This window comes from Prosopis cineraria, unplaced genomic scaffold, assembly GCF_029017545.1.
Source record: "Prosopis cineraria cultivar Desert tree isolate PC_DT_omini unplaced genomic scaffold, ASM2901754v1 PC2098, whole genome shotgun sequence".
Classification (NCBI taxonomy): Eukaryota; Viridiplantae; Streptophyta; class Magnoliopsida; order Fabales; family Fabaceae; genus Prosopis; species Prosopis cineraria.
This window is the reverse complement of record NW_026557423.1, coordinates 1-19,962: the sequence shown is the minus strand read 5'-3', so window position 1 is coordinate 19,962 and position 19,962 is coordinate 1. Positions and strand designations below refer to the sequence as shown.

General features: G+C 31.0%; 1 protein-coding gene and 1 long non-coding RNA gene across 2 annotated transcripts; both read right to left on the bottom strand.

Annotated features, from left to right (window-relative positions):
* Nucleotides 1-2,176: 2,176 nt before the first annotated feature.
* Nucleotides 2,177-9,168, bottom strand: LOC129301410 (uncharacterized). The gene is made up of 3 exons (XR_008590983.1): nucleotides 8,226-9,168; nucleotides 2,982-3,090; nucleotides 2,177-2,868 (listed from the first exon to the last, which is right to left on the bottom strand). It is a non-coding gene; the product is annotated as an uncharacterized LOC129301410 (long non-coding RNA).
* Nucleotides 9,169-11,008: 1,840 nt separating this feature from the next.
* Nucleotides 11,009-13,217, bottom strand: LOC129301411 (L-type lectin-domain containing receptor kinase V.9-like). The gene has a single exon (XM_054939963.1). The coding sequence runs from the start codon at nucleotides 13,124-13,126 to the stop codon at nucleotides 11,093-11,095; it is 2,034 nt and encodes a 677-aa protein (XP_054795938.1). The 5' UTR covers nucleotides 13,127-13,217; the 3' UTR covers nucleotides 11,009-11,092.
* Nucleotides 13,218-19,962: the final 6,745 nt, after the last annotated feature.

The following is a 19,962-nucleotide window of genomic DNA, read 5'->3' as shown; positions in this document are numbered from 1 at the left end:
TAAACATATTTAACAATAAAGCTCATGTAATCGAGGGGTTAGCTCCGAAAAGTGATTACTAAAGGTTTAATCCAAAAGTAAGGGATCTGAAATTTTTTATATAGAAACAAGTTAAAAATCGATCAAACCTTTTATACTAGAGTGAAAATAAGTTTCGAAAGTATGGGATACCTCAGAGGAGTGAAAGAAGTCGAAAATGTTTGAAGATAAATTATGTACTAAAATATAGAGCAATGTGCCGCGGTGGATGCACTTTGCACCGTAGCATGTTGCTTTCAGTACCACAGGCCGTAGCTCAGGTGCCATACGCCGCGGTGTGTTACACAAATTTTTACTAGTTCTACTGTCAAAATGATAACAGAATTAGGGAACTTTCAACCCACCCTGATTCTTCGTCTGACGTCTGAATGATGTGATCTAGGTATCTACAAAAAGCTCTATTCCTGTACTAACTAATGGTATGGGTTTTACTCTCAAAACAAGTCATACTAAAAGTTAGACACCCAAACACATTTTAACCCCTATTCAACACTTTTACAAAAAGTAGGTGTCCAAAACCCTCAACAAGTGCCAAAAGCCTTTCCTAACACCTGGACCATATCCAATGGACCTAGGATTACTAGTACAATATGTCACAAGCATCAAAATATCATTATAACAAAAATTCACTCCTCAATCCCAATTTAACAAAAACAAAGGAGAAGGTAAATTAATATTGCATTTAACTTAAATCATTTAAAACATGCCCAAATTTTTATTTCTACACTTGTACTAATATTTTGGCCCTATATACATATATATGACAAAAATACCCAAAGGCTGAGGGCCCAAAATACAATTCTAACATTTTCAATAACCAAAATAGTGAAAGTAAGGTAATATACATCCTAGAATTGGAAATTTATATGCTATTAGACAAATACATCAAAACTAGAGGCATACAAGAAGGAATGTACTAATCCCCGCCTCTTTAGTCTTCTCCCTCTCAACACCAAAGCTAGAGCCTAAAAAGTATTAAATAAGAGGGGTGAGTCTAGCCACTCAGTAACTAAGGTTAAACTTACACTATGCAATTATATATCAATTTATAAACAACTACATGCACAAGGAGATCAAATTTATAAAATATATCCTCATATATCACATTTTATCATTAATCACTATATAGCTTCTTTACTCACATAACTAGGTGCATTGTTGCCATATTCTCAGATATGTGACAAGACCTATACTCTTACGACCTGCCACCACTTTGCACGTGTGACCCGTCATATATTTACTTAGGCAATGATCAACCAGCCTTATATCTTTCTTATTTCCTTAGACTGAAACCGTAGGCTATAACACTGATTAGGGCTCCGTCCGTGTGACTGGACTACCCAAGCTCACTAATTGTGAGGTGTGAACCGGCTAAAGATCACGGGACTCACTCTCAGACTACGGCTTTTCCTATTCTCGAATCCCTAAGGTGCCTCATACCCTAGGCTATTCTCCTCATTGAACCGGTGAAAATAGATAGGTTCTAGTCCTTCAACAAATTATGGACAGTCCCTCAACAAATAGTGGGATAAGGCTATAGCTCCCGCGCACCAAATGGCAGCCTAATTACCATATGAATTTTCTTTACTCCTAAATCTCTAGGCAAACTCTCGCTACTGATCATGCCATAATCATTACCCACTTGAGTTTACTTTTTTGCTTTCATTTACTCACTATACCACAACCATGTTAGGCTCATGACCTTACGCTACCCAAATGTGTATCCCTATCCTTTTCTTAAATTCATTTCATGACTAATACAAATATCTCTACTCATCATTGCATTCATTTTCAAAACATAAGCATTTTCATAATAAAAACCCTTTTGACTTTGCATTTTACATTTCAAGCCAAAATAGCATTGTGCTCAATCAAATGTTCATATACTCAATGAAAACTAATATATAGTGTTACATAAAAATCAATCTCATACATGTAATATTCACCATTAGCATTCAAACAATCAATTAATATACAACTATCTAAAATAGAGTTTTTCTCCTGTTACCTCAAACCTTTGAGAGGTCAAAGGTTTACCCCTCAATCAATTAACTTCTAAGTTTGGATTTCCACTCTAATAAGTGACCAAGAGCCAAACTACAATCAACCAAGTTGAATTCCATCAACACAATAAGCTCAAACAATTAAACCTTCAATCTTTACTTCTAAATTGCCCACCTTCACCTTACAAGAGGTGGAGCCTAACCACTAGGTTTAATAATTACTTTTAGCTCCCAATAGCATTAATGAGCCATTAAATTCCTATTAATGGCATTACAAACTTCCAACAACCCATAATAAATGAGATTTTAGACATTTATAGTGCCTAATAACCCAAAACACCAAAACTCATTATACTAAGGTTTGAATACTCTAATCTACCCCCATTAACTCCATTTGAGTTGACAAATTTAGACTCATAACCTATATGGACCGAATTCCCACTTTCATTATCAAACCTTAACCATAAACTCATAAATGTTGAAGAAAAGGGGAGATTAATAGGTATGATACTTATCTTGAGTGTTTATAGCCTTTAAAATACTCTCAAAGTGATCCCCAAGCAAACTCTAGCAGAGCATTAGCACACCTCTCCTTTCTCTCCTTCCTTTTCTTTCTTTTTTCTGTCTCATTTCGCGTCTGATAAAGTGCAAAAAATGGCCATGCGCTATGGCGCATAGCACAGAAATGTCCTTCCTCACTCAAGGATGGCTATGCGTTGTGGCAGACAATCTACGCGCCACGGCGTGTGGCACAACTTCAACTCTTCCTTCTCTTCTCCTTTCGATACTCGGGTGGTCCGTCTCGATACCAAACCCACAACTAGGGCTGAAATAGCATCAAATATGATTATTAGACCTCTCTGGCCACACACCATTTCAATTTACTTAATTACCCTAATTAGATTTAATTAATCAGGAAATTAAAACTCGAGATGTTACATTTGTGCACTGTGGCGAACAATCTTCACGCCGCGGCATGTGGCACAACAACTTTAACTCTTCCGTTCTTCTCCTTTCAATACCAAAGTGGCCCACCTCGATACCAAACCTACAAATAAGGCTGAAATACTATCAAATATGATTATTAGACCTCTCTGACCACACACTACTTCAACTTACTTAATTATCCTAATTAGGTTTAATTAATCAAGGAATTAAAACTCAGAATGTTACAGCCCTACCCACACCTAGTCTAAGTGATATTAAAGGCAAAAGGTCTTGACAACCTACACTTACACCCATTATTGGGTGATATTTAGGAATAACCAACCTAAGAAACCAAATATCGAGGCCACCCATAGTGTTGATTATGTAATTTCATGTGGAAATAATATCTAATCCTCTTAAGGCATCCTCTTACCCAAAGCATGATCATGCCACTATACACAATTTATCACCATGTATTTTCATAACTCACGGCATAAGGAAATCAACCAAGCATGCATATAACCATGTAGTTACCTATAATAAGCATGCATATAAAACTTCCCATTTCACAATATAATAAAATATTTCAACAAGACATGGCATTTTCCAATAGAATAAGTTTTAATGGAAAATCATGAAAACACCACTTGCATTTATTTTTCTTAAACAATAATTAAGTTTATATTTAAATAAATTCACATTATTCTTTCTTACAAAAATAACCTAAATCAATTTAACAAGTAATAACATGAATTAGAGATTCTTCAGTTACCTCAAACCTTTAAGAACTCAAAAGTTACCCTTTAAATACTTGCTTCTCGAGCTTACCAGAGCTTAACAACCATGTGATAATAAAGAATCTAGCATTAATAGCAACCAATACCACTATTAATCCTCTTAAAAGCCACTTACAACTCCTAATCTCACATTTCCACTACTTCAACTTCCTAACCACAAGTTCGAATTCACAACTTGAGCTTAATAACTTCTATTAACACCATTTAACTCACATTAACTTAAACAACAACAAATACAAAACCTAGTAACCTAAATTTCTCCTTAAAGTGGCTGGGATTCATCCAATACTCTAGCCCCAAACTTATAACCTTATAAAATCCATAAAACTAAGTTTAGAAGTGTTAAATAATTCTCGTTAGCTCCATTAGAACTAATGGGTTTGAATCCAAAAGCCCTTAGGTATAAAAACAACATCTCTCACTCATGAAAACAAACTTTGAAATGTGTAGAAGGAAGAAAAAGAGATAGGGAAGGCATACCAAAGTAAGATCAAGCCCCAGCTAATTCCTCGCTAAACATGCCTATATTTAAAAATGGCCACCTAATACCACGTTCGCCTCATATGCGTCAACTCATGACATGTCACCTATAACCTTATGCTTCGTCACCTATTATGTTACCTACCATCTTGTACCCTATCACACACCACGTGTAAGACAATTCATGCCATGTCATCCTCTACCTCACATCATGTCACCTGCTCCTTGTCATATCACATATTCATTATGTTTATACCAATTAGGGCCAAGATTTGAACTCTTGACTTCTTACGTTCCAAGTTTTATATTCTCTTTCTTTGTTAGTTGAACTAAAAGACATTTACAATCATTATATTAGAAATTAAATATATATTATTTAACTACACAAATATATCAAATAATATATTATAAAAATACACATGTATATTTTATTTATTTTCAATTATTAATATGTTAAAATATTTATAATTATTTAAATGATTCTTTGCATTTTATTTTAAATAAAATATTATTTTATTAATGAAAATGAACTTCAAATAAAGCAAATATTAAATATTTAATAATTTTATTATGAATTTTAGTTAATTTTTTATTTTCAATTTTATTTTTAAATGAAAATAATTAAATTAAATATATAATTAAAAGTCATTTTCAAAAAGAAAATTTTTTTAGTAATTATCTAGGGATATAATCCCTTGCTAATTATCTCATTTTAAAGAGAAATTGGCAATCCCTCATTATTTTCCTCACTAATTATATTATTTTAGAAATGGATTGATGGTTCTTTGTTATTTTTCTCACTAATTATTTTATTTTAGAGAGGAATTGACAATCCCTTACTATTTTTCTTGTTAATTTTAAATCAAGCTATAAAATCAACATTCCTCTTTAATTTGCCATTTTAGAGATGAACATGTGAGCCCTGACTAAATTCCCTCACTAATTTACATTTTTTTAGTAATCAGGGAGGGAGAAAGAATGGAGGAGAGAGATGGAAAGTAGGGAGGAGAGGAGGAAGAGAAGGAGACAGAAGGGGGAGAGAGTGTATGATGTGTATTTTTTTATTTAAAAATATTAAAAAATATAAATGGCGGGACTCATTAACCAATTAACTGTAAATAAATAGGCATGACAAAGGCAAAAGGAATCTTTAATATTAAAAGATAAAATTGACTTTGAGTTGAGTTGAGGGTGACTAATGAATGACCTTTTGAGTAAAGTTGAGAGGAAAATATAACTCTTAACCCATTATCTTTTGAATATTAGTCATCTCAACTAGTTTTTCAAAAATTTATACGTGATTTGTGAATTAAAATAATATGATAAATTATAAGTCTTCCTTCAAAAATTACACTATCCAAATTTGATATTTTGATATTTTATAATTTTGTATTAAAAAAAGAAAAATAAATCTCTAAATTGACGGATAAAATTAATATTGTTTTGTTAAATTTGAAACTAGTTTTTTCAATTTTAAAATTAAAAACATATTACATTATGTGAAAATACCAATTAAGAACTTAAAGGACTTTACCTTTCATTTTAAAATTTGTTAGGACTTTACTTGACTAATTTTAAGTGTCATTCCTTCTCATAAGTATAAATTACTATGGACATATTATAATTAATATATTCTTAACCCACTTGGAAAGTTGAACAACTGACACTTTAGTTATAATCTTCACTTCCTTTCATGTATTAAAGCCATAGCAGTATCACCCCTCCGTTAGATATTTGTTGATATGACTTTTAGCTGATCAAAACAATTACAGAGAAGAACTTAGAAAATTTGAAGACCTAATCAATATTAATTTTTTTATAAAATTCTTTTTAATAATTTATTTTTAAATATTTTTTTATTTTTATTCACAAATTTTCACATACAGAAACATCAATTGAGGTGTTAATATTTAAAAAATAAATTATAAATTTTGAATAATTATTTATAAATAATAATATTTAAATTATTAAGAACAAAGCAAACTTGAAATCTGAGGACCTAACCTAACCCCTATGTCCTTGCCGAGCCAAGTCTAAAGCAAGCATCTTTAAGGAGGAGATCTCGCCCTATTAATATACTACTCCAGGTTCACGAGGCTCTGCGATGATTTTTCGCTTGTAAAAAGGAGTAGGATGGAAAATAAACAGCTTTAAGGACTTAGACCCATGCCTCATTTGGATTTTGAAGAACTCGCCAAGTAGTTTGAGCAAGCAACGCATCATAGAAATTCATAAAATTATGAAAGCTCAACCCCCCATCCAATTTTGGAGCACAAAGTTAGGGCAGATTTTCCCTTTAACATTACAATAAGAAGCTAGGTCAGATGGTTTGTGGCACCCATGCAATACTCTTAAGCAAATCATGATGAAATTGACAATTCTTTAATGGATGTACAAAATTGCTCCTAGAAAGAATGAATTAAGGTAAAGGTTGCCCTATTTATCAGTACAAGATATCTAGAATTCCTCAAAAAAAGTTTGTACATGTTAAAAATACAAGTAGAAAATATTTTATGTAGAATTTGTCATTCATTCGAAATAACAAAGCCTATTTATTAATTAAGTTGAACACCAACCTTTTAATAGCTAAATTAAATTTGTAATTTTGTTGTTACAATTTCAAATCCACTTCTTTACCAATATATATTTTTAAGAAGAAACTTATATATTTAACATTATATACTTAAGGTACTTGTATCCAATTAAATCATGATATGTGAATTTTTTATAGATTATTTATTTAATAATAAATTTTTAATCATGAGTCACACATCAAATTTTAATCATGGGCCCACAGTCTTTCAGCTTTTCCTAATTATATAAAAATAAAAATCTAAAAAAACTAACCACAAAAAAGTAAAATAAGGACTTTTACAAATATAACATATTATATGACCAAACTAAGCAAACATCCCAACAGTTATTATATTTTTTATTATATTTGTCAATGATATATTGTTGTATATAAATGATAAATTCCTCATAAATTTTTTAATTTCCAATGATAAACTTTTTATATATTAATAATAAATCTTTTATATATTAATATAAACCAGACACATTTTTAATTTTTCAAAAATTTGGTCTATATATTTTGAACATAAAATTTATTTGGACTAGTAGGCCAATTTATCAAAATAAAAAAAAATTGACGGAGGTTAACTGCTCAAAACACTAAACCCCATAATATTTCCTGCGCCTGTTAGTGTGTGTGTGTCCCCCCCCCCCCCCCCCCCTTTTTACCTTCGGTGATCAAGCCTTGCTTGCCCTTAACTATTGGGAAAAAACAGAAACAGTGAAGCCCATTAGCCTTTACAATATGTAAATATAAAGATTGCATCAATCACACCGATCGAGCTGTTCGCCTCATCTGAATATGACCTCTAAAAACGTGAATTAAAAAAGTCAAAACATTGGACTAAAAAAGCAAGATAGTTATAAACAAGGAAGAGACCAATAACACCACTTCAATAGCAATTATCGTGTGATCATGGAGACATTGACCATCATAAACCAATGCTTGAGGGTCCATTTCTGATTATTCACCCAAACAAGACAATTCACTGTTCCGGTTTTAAGTTGCACATTGTATTATAATTTCTTCCTCAAAATATAAAACTCAGCAAAAAAAAAAAAAAAACTGTTAAAGAGGCAAACTAAGCAATACAAGCAAATATAGTGCATGACCAAACATAGATAATAGTACAAAATCCATATTTTTCTCTTAGGCCATTGAAGACTGAGGTTTCACGTGCAAATCAAAGCATAAGCTTTTAATTAAAAATAAAAAAAGTAAAAAATCCATCCAATGTGAAAAAAACTCAAAAGAACCATATCCATACTAGAAATAATAAATAAAGAAAAATCAAAGGGAGAATGCAACAAACATGGAGCAAAAGCAAATTCAAGAGAGGAACTTCAAATGGAAATGATGTAAATGCATTTAAGCCAAATCACACAATCAGGAGGACCAACTTACACTGCCACAGAACTTGGCCTAGGGCCACCAACAGTGAAGCGCCGCGTCTTCTCAACATCAAAAGTGGACTGAGTTAGATGATGAGAGACTGAGAATCTGATGTAATGTACTTGGATTTGATTAATGACACCAATGTCGGCATCCCACACGACGCAGAACCTATTCTTAGAAAGGACAATGAATTCGATCGATTTCATAACTGTCGCCACCAAAACCAGAACGATCGAGGGAGGTCAACCACATAAAGTTCATTCTTGTTGCTAATATCGCAGTAAGTCAATTGCTTCCCAGGACTAAAGATGTAAAAGAATCCCATCATTAAAAACAATGAGGGCACCTGATGGATAAGGTAAATCCTTCTGATAGACACTCCAATTGCTATTGTTCTTGCAATCTAGTTGATACAAAGTGCCTTCTTCCTCCTATAGGCAACAATTGTGCTCAGCGATAAACACACAGAGAAATTTGGGGAATAAATAGAAACAACAGGTTGGCTAATTTCTCTTAACTCGCCGGAACCATCGCGAGCTCCCATAAAAGATCGATCACAGAGGGCATTAACCCCACCGATCACGAAAATGCAGGAACCAATCGCTTCGCAGCCGGTATGCACAAGAGCAGGGCCTGGGGAGTTCAGAGTAACTACATCTTGAAAATTTCGCGACATTTTAACACCAACACCACCATCGCTTCTTTGTTTGATCACATTCCAGTCGTTTGCTGCATCATTGTAAACGAACCGTACAAATCTTTTTTTGAATATTTTCCCATCTTGAGAACGTGAACATAAATAAGCTTCTCCATCCCTTTCCCCTGCGTCTCTGCGATAATGATGATGATGATGATGATGAAAAACAATCGATTGCTGCGGCTAGGGTTTTCACCAATCGAGGCAACGGGTGAAAGATTGATCTTATCGTTGAAAGTCCAACCTGTGTCTACCATGTGTCAAGGCATTTGGATATTTATTAGAGGAGGAATTATTGATTGGCACTCCTTTCATGCTACAATAAGTTGTCTGACTTTAATGTATGAAATATAATTAACCAAACAACTGGTATACGTATCAAATAATCAATTAACATGTAAATTTATAATTATATAATGCAAAAAATAAAATAGAATACAAAAGGGTAGTTATCATCAAGCCATCAATCAAACCACTTTGATTATATAACAAAAAAATAACATAAGTAATAAATTTTTAAAAATCACTTGATTATTATAACATCAAATGGACTTATTAAGCCTTACTCCTTCCTTTTTTATATAAAAAGTGTGTTTACCTGAATTACACATATTAATAAATGTTTTTTATTTAGTTGAAATCCTATTAAATCAAATTAATTTTCAATTTTGCTTCAAAGAATGTCAATTAATATCATTTTGGTGTTTGAGCAAGGCACGCAATTAATAACTCTTTTTTTTAAGATAACAATAAAATTATTTGATTACTCAAAAATATCATGACACTTATTATATTTAAAAATAAAATAAATTTTTAAAAAATTCTTTATATATAGAGATGGAGGAAATAATTTACTCAACCTATAATTTTGTTAACTTTAATTGCTAATATGTTGGGGCTAGTAGTTTTTTTGTATAAAGTGACAATTAAATTTTAGTGAAATAACATGTTAAAATGGGTTCGTATGAATTTTCAAATCTCTCAATTTACAACTAATTACTTTTGTAATTAACAAATAAAAGTTAATAAAATGACAGGTCTAGTAGTGATTTTAACAAGTCAACTTACATGTTCAGATATGCTTGCAAATGATTTTCTAAATTGGCAAGTAAAACTTGCTAATACACACACAAAGTGAACTTATCAAATCCTTAAATTTTCATATCTCCTATTTTGCAGCAGACCATTATGCATAGATTAATAAGTGAAAGTCAATGACAAGTTGTGTTGACTGTTGAGGGTTTAACAACCCCATTCAAAATAATTAATTTTAAATCTATATCCAAACAAGCACTAAGGTAATCGGGTAGTTTGATGGTTACTATCTTTTTGGTGAGCTCACAAGTTATGAGTTTAATTTCAAACCCCATTGACCTTGAGGATTTTAAATGGTTTAATGACCACTTACGTGGTTCAGCTATTGGCCTTGTTATTAATTGTTGGTCTCTAGTGATTGGTGGCTGTTAGAGACAGCCAGTGTGGACAACTGTGAGTAAACTTTTTTTATTTTTCAAAAAAAAAGGTATGGGGTTTTTTGTCTTTTGATATATAAATTTATTTTCATTGTAGTCCTACGAACTTGTAGCTTAAAATTAGATTTTTTCTTATTTTGTTGGTTAAAAAAAAAAAAGTGCTTCAGACGTCTTTTGGCGCGATTTACTCTAAAATTTAGATTTCCTTTGATTCTTGTCCTTGTGTACCAGCTGGAAATTTCTTCCTCCTTAAATTATTGCTCTTCTTTAATTCTTGTCCACGTATTCCACCTTCCCCTTTTCTAATTTGATTCTCATGTGAAAGGCTTGACTTGCTAACAATCGGAATCCTTGTCAACGTAGATATATTATATCAAAATATAAATTTATAATTATATAGATACTGAAAATTATATCAAAATTTTGTTTTTCTTAAATATTTATCTTTTAAGTTATACTATTTTTATTTAATTATAAACTTAGGTTAGTGTTACAAATTAATTCAAATACATTAGGCCGACAAGCTAAATGCACCAAAAGAGAATTAAATAATACTATTATATTACAACTAAATTGCAAGGAATTGAATGCAACTATCAAAATAATAGTGGCAAGACCAAAAGTAGATAAAAATAAACCCATGATTTTGTTTATTTACACATCTACGTAAGTTTACATTTGTATTGAAACTACATGTAATTCATCAACTAGCGGCCATCAGAGGCAAATGGTTCTGTAAAAGTGATTGAAGCAATAGAAGTCTGCCCAGTAGGAAAGGTGGAGAATGATGAAGAACATCCTTGACCTGACCAGCCTCCAACTTTTCTAAACTTCATTAAGTCTGATAAGTTATCAGGCAACTGAGAATCTCCATCAAAAATTTGCACTATAGTAGAAATCGTAGGCCTAGCTGAAGCAACAGGGTGTGAGCAGAGCAACCCAAGTTTGAGCACCAAATCAGCTTCTTCCACAACATATTCATCCCCCAATCTGCTGTCCACTGCTTCACATATGTCTCCCTTATCCAAACACACCATAACCCATTCTAACAGCAATACTTTCTCCGGCGAAGTTTGAGTTTCGATCGGCCTTCTACCGCAAGCAACCTCCAACAGAAACACCCCAAATGAATATATATCAGTACACGTGCTTGATTTTCCACTCTGCACAATTTCTGGGTCTATGTAGCCCGGAGTTCCTGCCACATGAGATGTTTGAGGATCATTTCCATGGTCCCATAGCTTGGCAAGGCCGAAATCTCCCAGTCTAGCATTCATGTCATTGTCAATCAGAACATTGGCTGGTTTGATGTCTCTGTGGACGATGACTTGAACCCATTGCTGGTGAAGATACAAGAGTCCAGATGCCACATCTTTTATGATCTTGAATCTTTGTTTCCAGCTGAGTATGCTGTTTGGCATGCGGTAGAGGAACTTGTCTAGACTTCCATTAGGCATGTAGTCATAGACTAAGAGGAGTTCATTTTTTCTTCTGCAATAGCCAAGAAGCCTTACCAAGTTTGGATGCCTGAGACGACCGATGGTTGCGATTTCTGCTATGAATTCTTTCATTCCTTGTCTTGAATCATGAGAAATTCTTTTTACTGCAATTTGAACATTGGAAAATGGTAGAGTTCCTCTGTATACTCTTCCAAAACCTCCTCTGCCAAGAAGTTGTCCATCTCTAAACCCTTTTGTTGCAATGAACAAGTCCTTGTAAGTGAACCTATGAGGCCCATACAAGATTTGCCAATCTTCAAGAACTTGAATGAATTTTCTCCTCCTCGAGATCATGATCGCACCATAAATCAAGATTAGAAGGAAAACCACACCTACTACTAGCGGTGATATAACTATCAAAACTTTCTTGTATCCTTTCCCTCCGCCGATTTCATTTGGATCTAAAATCCCAGGAATGTCAGGAAGGCGAGAAAGATTAATCTCCTCAGCTTGACCGTTCATCCTGAAATTCCAACCCAATATGTAATGAGATGAATTTGAGTCGGTAGAGGATGAGAACCCAACAAACATAAACTCAGAGAAAATAGAAGAAAGATCTGTTTTCAGTGTGAGAAGAGGAATCTCAGGTTTAGGTATGTTTATGGGATGAATTGTGACACTGAGTTTATGATCTTTACTGTCGTATTCAACCCAAACCTGCATCGGTTCTCCACTTGTAAGATCTAGCTTTCTGAGACGACCACGATCATTATAGTATGCCGCTGAAGAACTATTGACAGAGTCCAACCCATTTATATCAATTCCAAGATGGTTATCATCAATATCATGAAACTGAAAATCCTCATCAGTATCAAGCTCTATTGCAACAATATGATTGTAACTTTCACCATTGTTGGTAGCATTGAATAGGCCAAGATACTGGTTTGGCTGAGCTTGAGGAATACCTCTAGTCGGCGAGATAGCTAAGGCGAGTCCATGGCCGTGAAATTCAGGATCAGTGGCTACTATTGCAAAGATGAAAGTGGTAGAGAAAGAGAAGACAGAAGGAGTGGCGTTGGAATTCTTGAATCGAAGAGGAAGATTGTAAAAGACTTGCGATGCTTCACTAAGGCCACTATCGGCATATATTGCTTTAGCCGTCAGATTCGAATGTCTGAGCTCTTGCTCACTGCCTGCACTCAACTTGAAGTATCCATCATACCTGAATCCAACATTATTCACATTTTCGTCTGAATATGCTATGTTCAGGTACAAACACAGCATGAAAATGATGATAGACATGGTCAGTTTCCTTAAAACTCTGGAATTTTCTGTCTTCGATCTGATTTAAAGAGAACAGACAGGTCCTATCCTGGGTATGTTCAACTAAAACTTTGAAAAGAAATGAAGAAAAATGATTATTATTTCCAGTGCTAGGTAGGCGCGTGGGGTTTGATGACTTGGTAAATTAAACAAGTGGTCACTAATGGGTCGTCTTTGATTTTTCTTTTTTAAACACAAATAAATGTTTTTTATACGCAGTTAAATGCATGGTATTGAAAACCGGATCGGACCGGTCGGGTCAACCCGGAAACCGGTGAACCGGTCCCCTGTCCGGTCTGGGTTTGCTCTTAACCTGGTGAGGGAATAAACCGGTATAACCCGGTCAACCCGGGTTCAACCCGGTATAACCCGGATAACCTGGTGGGTTGACTGGGTTAACCGGATTAATATTTTTTCAGACTTTTACCCCAAAATGACGTCGTTTTTGATTTTTTTTTTCATTTTTAATTTTTCAGAGCTCTAAGTTCGGAAAAAAGATAACAAAAAAAAGTAAAATTGAAGTCAAAAAATGAAAAATTAGAGATAGAGCATGCTAAGTTCAAAAATATAGTATTTTATTATTGTTAGATTTTTGAGTGGTTGGGTTTGATTGAATATTTTTATAATTAATGTCTTTTTATTTAAATTGTATTATTTTAATCATGACCGGTTTGCCACCGGTTCAATCCCCGGTTCAACCTCGATTAAATCACTAACCCATGATTCAAAATCATGATCGATTTAATGACCAATCTGATTTTACGTACCTCAGTTAAATGTGAATGGGAAAAAATCATTTTCAGCTGATAGACAAATTGGAAGGAGCAAACTTCTTCTCAAGGAAAAAAAATAGTTTTGAGTCATTAAATTCAGTGACGGAGCCAACACGTTAGTAAAGTGGGGACCAAATCCCAAATGTTAGTTTAAGCTTTTTGTCTTCGATAAAAAAACTTTTGACCCCTCAAATTTCGCTGGATAATCAATTTAATTTTTTAAATTTAATTTTTTATTTTTTATTAAATTTTCATGTTAACTCATTAAGTTTTAAAAAATAAATTAATTTAATATGTAAAATATTTTGATGAATTGACATGTATATACAATTAAATGAGAATAAATTAACCCTCAAATATTTTTATTTTTTATTAATTTATACCCTTATGCTGTGCTTTGTTCTTTTATTTTTTAAAATTTGAGTTTATGTTTTTCTGCTTGAGTAGTTGCACTTCTTTTCATTAATTTAAATGACTGCTCTCAGTATTTCATTGTCTATGTCAACACAAATGTAAACACTGTTACCTCCTATTTAGACTAAGAATCAAACGGATATAATTAAAATAAATCTAAAGAAAAAAATTAATAAAAAATTAAATTTTAAGAATCAAATTAATAACTGAAACAAACATGAGAGACTAAAGCTTTCATTATCTCAATATTTATCAATGATTTTTTTGCAGAAAATAACGTGATATTACAATTTTTTTTGGTACAATTGTTTTTTTTTCAAAAACATTTTAGTTAGAATAATAAAAATTGGAAATATATATATATATATATATATATTATTCAAAGCCTTTCTCTTCAAAATTGGAAATTTATATTTTATTCTTAAGAATTTCCCTCCAAATTAAATTTGTGCATAAAATTTTACACGTGGTCAAAGCCTTTTTTGTTTTTTGTTTAAATGTTAATTGTCATTTTCTACCCTACTACCTCCTTGCTTGCTTTTTCCTTTAACTTCTCCATTTTAGTTGGACTACCGTGCCAGCCAATTTCTTCCTTTAACCTGTGTGTTTATCAATATCAGTGCTTTCTAAAATCAACCCATTTCATCCAAAGAAAAAAAGGGAGAAGTTTATTAAAGGACCAAGAATGTAATATTATTACAAAGGAGTATCAAAAAAATATGAGATTTCGCTGCAGGAATTTAAACTTGAATTGAAATTAAAATATAAGATAAAATGATTGAAATAACCTTCTTGAGTTATTTACTTGAAATGTTAATTCCTATTAGTCACTTGTTAAAATATTTATTTTTACATGTTAATTCCATAACACTACTTGATAACTTTGTAAACTCAATTAACATACTTGTTAAATGCATAATGTTACTTGTTAATTTCTCATAGTTACTTGTTAAAATATTTATTTTAAATGTTAACAAGTTATCATGTAAAGTAAATATTTTAACAAGTGACTATAGGAAATTAACAACTAACATTACTAGTTTAATAAATACAGTAATTGAGTTATTAAGTTATATATTAAGTAATGTTATGAAATTAATATGTAAAGTAAATGTTTTAATAACTAACTATAAAAAATTATCAAGTAACATTACGCGCATTTAACAAGTATGATAATTGAGTTAACAAGTTATCAAGTGATATTAGGGAATTGAAATGCAAAGTATATTTTAACAATTAACTATAGAGAATTAACATGTAACATTACATATTTAATATGTATGATAATTGAGTTATCAAGTGATTGTCAAGAAATTATCATATAAAGTAAAGATTTGAAGAAGTAAAACTATATGAAATTAACGCATAAAGTAAAGATTTTAACTCAAAAAAAAAGTTATTTTTCAGTCATTTTGCCTACTATTTTAATTTCAGTTCAAACCCAAATTATTATAGTAAAATTTCATATTTATTTTATTTGTAATAATGTCACATCCTTGATCTTTTTAGGAAATTCTCCCAAGAAAAAAAAAAAGTAGACTAGTACTGCAAACAAGGAATTTGCGTGCTCAGCTAAAGCAATTCTAATTCTCTATTTCAATCTAACTTGATCCCTATCATTTATTTAAATTAATTTTAAAATATTTTTAATATTATATTTATTAATATAAAAAATTTAAAATTTTATTATATCTATTCATTATCAATCTGAGTACAAATTTAATCTAACAATTTAATTTAATATTAAAAAAATTATAATTTGACTATATAGGTAAACTTTGGACAGTTCAAATCTAATTTAGATGATATAATTTAATAATAAAAAATTTATAAATTTTATAAGTTTACCATTTAAATATACTCTAAATAGTCTGATTTAATATTAAATTTTTTATATTTTTTATTTTAGTAAATATAATATTAAAAATATTTAAAAATTAATTTAAATGGGTGGTGAGATCAATTTGAGCTGAAATGGAGGGACATAATTGCTTATAACCCTGATAAGCATTCGGTGTTGAGCACCGAATGAGGAATCTACAAACAAGTTGTTACTAATCTTTTTTGTTTGATTTTTATAACCCTATAATCTTATTTGGTTGCTAAAAAGATATGAATGGAATAGATTATAAAAATAAAAATAATTAAATTATTTTTTCTTCTCATAGTAAGCATAATAAAACTTAATGTTATATATCACAAATGTGATAATCATCTCATCCTCCAAAAACTTTATGAATCATGACTTCTAATTTCATAAACTAAATTATCCTTCTCTCTTATGAATATAATTTATTTATTCCCTTCACATTTTAATCATCTTATATTTAATTTTATTTTTTTACTTTATTATATTTCATTCCTTTCCAGCAATAAAAATCATTTTCATTTGATAGATTGGGTGGAGCAAATTTCTTCGGCCTAAGAAATAATTTAATTTAATTTTGCTACTGTTCCGAGTCCACTGATGATGAAAGGCCGGGAGATTTGACTTTTAAGAATGAAAATCCATTTGTCCAGGGGATTTGATTTTTTTTAATAATTATTATTTGAGAAAATATTGATGGTTTTAAAGTTTTATAAAATAAAATTTGAATTTTATTAAACTACTTGTAAAAATGGTAGAAAGAATTTAAAAAAGAATATCTGATCTTTATGAACTAGTGCAGAAGATGAAAAACGCATAATTGCCTTGTATATGTAAAATTTTGACTGGTAAATATAAAAGATAATAATTGACTTGTAAAGGATAGATTGGGTGGAGCAAATTTCTTCGTCTTAAGAAATAATTTAATTTAATTTTGTCACTGTTCTGAGTCAAATGGTGATGAAAGGCCGGGAGATTTGACTTTTAAGAATGAAATCCATTTTTTCAGGGGATTTGACTTTTTTTAATAATTATTATTTGAGAAAATGTTGATGGTTTTAACTTTTTAAAAAATAAAATTTTAATTTTATTAAATTAGTTGTAAAAATGGTAAAAAATTTAAAAAGAATATCTTATCTTTATGAACTAGTGCAGAGATGAAAAACGCATAATTGACTTGTAAATCTAAAATTTGACCGATAAACATAAAAGATTGGTTTCAAAATATTAAAAATTTCTGAATTTTTTTGATAATATAGAGTTGGCAATCATTGGAAGGTGACCTCAGATGAGAGCGTGTCAGAGTTGACAATCCACAAATGGACTTTTAAGAAAACAAATTTGAGTGTCCTAGAGTTATGATACTCTAATTGTTTCATAACCATTTCTTTACCATTTTAATTATCCTAAAATTTAGTTGTGATAATCCAAAAGTAAAAAATAATTAAGAATATCTTTCAATGACCAAATATCCTAATTAACCCAATTAAAGTAAAGCATTACTTTTATTAGCTATTGCTATAAAAAAAACAAAAATTATAAGACACTATTATATGATAGGCTTTTAATAACGCATAAAAAAATACTTTTAACAGTAATTATAGAATTATTGTTGTTTTAGGGAATATTAAAAGTCTATGACTTTCAACAATAGTTGTCCAATGGAAGTTGAAAATTAATTTTCAATAGCAATTCCAAGTCCATTGTTAAAAGTTGGCCATTATTTAATTTTTGTGGAAAAAAAGGTGACTTTTAATAGCAAGTATCATAACAATCGTTATTAAAAGTCTCACTTTTAACAGCGGGTATATTAATAATTGCTGTTAAAAAATAGCATTTTTAATAGTTGTTATTATCTTAACCACTATTAAAAGTTATTTTTTAAAAAAACAATAAATTTGTTTCTACTCATTCCCCTAATTTTTGCATATCAAAATGGGTTGTATAATTTATCACCAGTCAGCCAATTCTAATACATTTTAAACAATTTAAATTTCAATATAAAATTTTATAGAAACTACATAAAGCTCAAAATTGTCTATACATTTTTTAAAAAGCTACATAAACCTCACATACCATTTGCAAAATATTATGCCTAATGTATGAGGATGTCATCAATTTCTTCCTCAAAAAATGAATCCATCATGTCAAACATCTAAAGTAAATTATAAAATTGTAATTAAAATATTAACTAATTAATTCAAATAACAATAAAATTAGCTTTTCAAAGATATATTTATCTCATTAGTAAATTCAGTCATTCATAATATGATAATGTTGAGCATGTGTCTTATTATATATAAGTCACAAAAACCAATCTTCTATGGTCACCTACGACTCTATATGAAAAAATATATATAAGAAATTAGGAATTAATCTTAATAATTGAATAGATTAATAAAATGTTAATTGCACTTACCTTTGGCTTGATTCATGTAGAATCCTTAAGTTTATGTGCATACTTTTACAGGACTATTGTTTGATATGTTTTCATTATCCTATAATTAAAATCACAAGATTTATAACTAATATATCCATAAAAAATGAATTGAATAGTTTTTAACAAGTCAACTTACATGTTCAGATATGCTTGCAAATGATTTTGTAAATTGACAAGTAAAACTTGCTAATACACACACAAAGTGAAATTATCAAATGCTTTTCCTTTACAAATGTTTTTTCTTTGAATGATTTATCATAGGTTAGTAAATTATTTGTCAGAGAGGAGTTAACTGTGGTGGCAATAGTTGCAACGGGGGTTGTGAAAGTTTTGACAGGAGAATATTTGGCGAAGGAAGCTGAAAAGGCAAGAGATAGTTAATAAGAAAACATGATAAGAAAGAAATATTTACTAAAATGCATGAAATATTTGTAAAACATATTATAGCTTAAACCATACTCACAAGTCTCTTAAGCTACATGATAAAAGTATCAACAACTTCAGACACAGTCTTGACCTCATCAGTAGGGAATAGGACAAGCACCTTTGGTACTTTTACATTTTCTACCACTACTCTCACTTGATCTTACTGCATTTACTTGTGGTGGACAGTTTGTTCCAAAGTGTGAATGCTACCAAGAGTGACCAAACATCAATCAAGGTCCTCTAGATATAGCTCACATAACTTATCGATATTTCTAACTGAAAGACCCTCTGACACACTTCTAAGAACATTAATCTCTTTCGTGCTGTGAAATCTAGAAGACTACATTTGAGGTGCATCAGTAGTTATCTCTTATCACGAGTTCTTTAAGGTCTCAGCATCTCCTCTTTCATTTTTGCAAGCCGAGCTTCCAAGCAGGCTTCCAATTGAGCTTCAAATGAAGCTTCAACATCCTTTATTGCTTGTTGCCTTATATTTGTCATTACAATTTCTAGCTCCCTCTTGTAATAACACTCGAGCTGTTAAGGCGTGTAAATGCTCCAAAATAATCTCTAATTTCCATACCAAATCCAACACCTTTTAATGCACCCAAAATGCTCTGGTTTCTTATAACAACTATCAAGATGTCATTCTACGCTCTAGAATAAAGGATCCTTGAGATCATTGTTCCTTAAAAGCCTCCTATAACAAACAAAACTAAAATCATCACAAAAAATATGACTAATTGAATAACAAAATTAAATAATACTTACAATTCCTTCAACAATCTCGCGTGCCCTCTTGCATATATACTCTCATTTCTTGTATTGATGATTATATCTTCTTTTATCCTCATGAAAAGATAGGCAAAATGGTGGGGATAAGAGAATAAAAGGA

Bases quoted from the DNA above. Each gene is read 5' to 3' on its own strand.
- LOC129301411 (XM_054939963.1), bottom strand. From the start codon at position 13,126: ATGTCTATCATCATTTTCATGCTGTGTTTGTACCTGAACATAGCATAT.